Below are 3,695 nucleotides of genomic sequence, written 5' to 3' on the forward strand. Positions count from 1 at the left end.
TTTGCAGTACCGTCAACGGAGGGACAATACACTCGACTGACGCACCTCGCGTGGTACTGGTGGCGCTATCATTCATCTGTTTAGAGAACTACAGCCACTGTGTCAAAGTACCCCTGATGCCAACCTGCCCCGGTCTCCTCTACTATCAGTTCAGTAAACTGGAGAAAGTCATTAGTGAGGCGCGAGTATTATTCGCGACACCTCGGGCGTGCCTGGCGACAAAGCTTATCTTACTCCGCCATTAGCGCACGTCACAAGCAGCTCGCCTCGCGTCTGCTGAGGAAGCAACTTATTGCCCGCCGCGTCGTTAATCTTGCCACCAGCGCTTAGCTCGGGCGTCTCCCGTCTGCCAGCGCCTAGCTCGGACGTCTCCCGTCTGCCAGCGCCTAACTCGGGCGTCTCCCGGCGGCCAGCGCCTAGTTCGGGCGTCTCCCGTCTGCCAGCGCCTAGCTCGGGCGTCTCCCGGCGGCCAGCGCCTAGTTCGGGCGTCTCCCGTCTGCCAGCGCCTAGCTCGGGCGTCTCCCGTCTGCCAGCGCCTAGCTCGGGCGTCTCCCGTCTGCCAGCGCCTAGCTCGGGCGTCTCCCGTCTGCCAGCGCCTAGCTCGGGCGTCTCCCGTCTGCCAGCGCCTAGCTCGGGCGTCTCTCGTCTGCCAGCGCCTAGCTCGGGCGTCTCCCGGCGGCCAGCGCCTAGTTCGGGCGTCTCCCGTCTGCCAGCGCCTAGCTCGGGCGTCTCCCGGCGGCCAGCGCCTAGTTCGGGCGTCTCCCGTCTGCCAGCGCCTAGCTCGGGCGTCTCCCGTCTGCCAGCGCCTAGCTCGGGCGTCTCCCGTCCGCCAGCGTGGCGGCCAATAGGCGCAGCGGGAGAGGCACCAGCTGCTGCGCATAGCGCCGAGATGTGCTTACACTGTGCGCAGAACTATACCTGCATTCCTAGCTTTGTACGCTCAATTTCCATGTTCGATGTTTGGACAAATTTTTTTGGTGACGGAAATGTGAATACGTTACGTAAACACTAGTTAATCACCCACGGCTTCACTCGCGCCAATTTTATAATCTAACCGATGTTATAACATTGTAAAAATAGTTTGTGATGATCTCTAATTGTTTTAACTATAGCAATCGACATAATAAAATATCAGGGTTCTAAAATTTCATTCACAGCATAACACTTCATTGTTAGAATCTAGTAAATGGCAGTCGAATGCGTAGCAATTTTATAACTAATGTTTAAGGATTTCCGAGAAACATTTGATCTTGATGAAATAACGCTTACCGAATTTCTTTTAATTAGGAAGCATATTATGAAAAACAGTGAAAAATATGCCTTCATTAAATGTAGATGTGGTCAACCTTTTTATTTTAAATTTTATTTAATTTCAATATATTCCTACAATATACAAAATAAAGCCTGGACCATTTTCACCTCATTTTGGATACATAATATGTTTATTGAAACAATTCCATTTTTATTTGACATAGAGTTTACAGGTAATAAAATTTATATTTTATGTATTATGGGATATCACCTATGCTTTTAGTAACCATTTTTAACTCTTATATCTTTTCCCAAGTGGATGACTTATAAAAAATATTATTTTCGTTTTAAATTTAAAATTTATATGGTCTATGTAAAGAATTGGTGAGTTTACATACTATTACCAAATGAAACAAAACGCATCCCGTTTTACCACCATAGATATATCATCATAAATTTCTTTAATAAATCTACAGTTAAATCAAACTTAGATTTCCAATTCTGAATATGTTATATACTTATTAAATGGTTTACACGAAATCTTCTTTCTGAAAATATACTTCTTCCTCTTTCTTTTTCAAGATAAATTTCTGGAAAATGTTGTGTAAGAGATTTATATTTACAATTTAGTTAGTAATAGACAATACTAAATTTCATTTTTATTTAACTGTGTTTATTTTAAAATTTGATTCATATTTATCTTCTTACGGTTGGAATTCGGATAGTGAAAAGGAAATTATTAGATTAACTACTTCTTATAATTAGTACTACATATTTTACCTCCCACTTGATAAGATTAAAATATTTTTTTTACCATAAAACACCCTAGGGATGGTGTTAAGGAAACTGGTAAAATAAATTTAGTATTATGTGTATGTTAGAATGAATACTAAACGTGTTTAATAATGGTTCATTAGCTTTAGGGACATGCTTTAATATTGATAAAACATATTCATACTCTTTTCACACCCTAAATGTCCCACCTAACTGAGCATACATATGGTTTGTAAAGCTGAAAAAAAATTAATTGGAAAACTTGTGATTGTTGTCTGTTTAAGAAAATAATTTAAGTAAGATCTGAGGGTGGATAAGTAGATTTTTCCCATTTTTAATTTTTAAACTGATATTCATAAGAGTGAAAACGACTAAAACGCGTATTTAAGAACAATTTTTAGGAATGAAACATCCGGTACAGATTCTTTAAATCACTCAAAGGACTTGCATTACGCCTTTATTCTAATTTCTACGACATATTATGTTCTGTTTACCACCCAAATATCACAATAAGCTCTATGAACGACGAGAAGAGTTCAAGCGAGTTCAGACCATTGCGATTAGAGGCGATACCACACTGGAAGCACCTGCAAGCGTCGTACTTATAATCCCACTGTACTTGTACAAAAAACACCCCTGACTTGGGAAGCCTCTAAAAACTTTATACACATAGCCTAGTGTTAAAGATAGCCACTGCCATAACTTGCAAAAAATAATTTTAAATCCGTTAAATAGTTTTCGAGTAATGGTGGAACAAAAAGAAAAAACTAAAAACCAACATCCGAACAGACTAAAATGTAAAAAATTATAAAATTATGTTTCAAATAGTTTAAATTTACACGAAATAATTTTCTGCCCATTAAATGCACACAATGTTTACCTCTAACTATAATGATTATTACATTTTAAAATTCTGAAGTTATTTGAATGTTTTTACATATTGAAATAATGGGGATATCCAATTCAAAATAAATTAAAAAACTTTGGTAATTTGTGTACTTAATAAATAGAAACATTTCACAAATAACTCGCCTAAAATGCGGGATGATCTAAGTGTAGCATTATGCATGCTTCTCCTAGAGCGCAGTGTACAGAGGAGATGCTGATGTTATAATTTTAAAACAAAAACAAACACGTGCAGAGCTAGACATATTAGGCGGATGTGCGAACAAAAAGCTTTAGTAATTTTTCCGTGACGAAATTTAAGATACGTTGGTGAAAGGAGTCTATAGCACATAGCGTATAAACATGCCAGAAAAAGCTTATTGAAAAGCATTTCGTTGATTTAATTACTAAACGGGTTATTATAAAACAAGAACAGTACTATACAATAGACATCTATTTATAGTAACCACCAAATATATTTTTCCAGGAAAGAACTATTTATTAATATTTTATTTAATTATTTTTATTACTCAAAGGCCAAGTGTGATGAGGTACCCTGTGAGGCATGTCTAATCACACAGTGATCAGAAGAGAAGAGTTCCCTTTTCTTTGGTTACAAGCCAACATTCATAATCTGCCTTCTAAGAGACTTGCGGTGTTAAAATTGCTATTCGTATGTTGTGAAGGCAATTTTTAAACCAAATACAAAAAACTAATACCTTTATGTGATTAGAGGTAAATTTTTTCGTGTGCAAAATTATATAATTTTCGCCATCACCTCGGCA

At 38.5% G+C, this 3,695-nt stretch overlaps 1 protein-coding gene across 1 annotated transcript; it reads right to left on the bottom strand.

Moving 5' to 3' along the window:
• Positions 1 to 307: 307 nt before the first annotated feature.
• Positions 308 to 880, bottom strand: LOC134532206 (uncharacterized). The gene has a single exon (XM_063368625.1). The coding sequence runs from the start codon at positions 878 to 880 to the stop codon at positions 308 to 310; it is 573 nt and encodes a 190-aa protein (XP_063224695.1).
• Positions 881 to 3,695: the final 2,815 nt, after the last annotated feature.

The sequence above is a fragment of the Bacillus rossius genome, chromosome 5, assembly GCF_032445375.1.
Source record: "Bacillus rossius redtenbacheri isolate Brsri chromosome 5, Brsri_v3, whole genome shotgun sequence".
NCBI classification, from domain to species: domain Eukaryota; kingdom Metazoa; phylum Arthropoda; class Insecta; order Phasmatodea; family Bacillidae; genus Bacillus; species Bacillus rossius.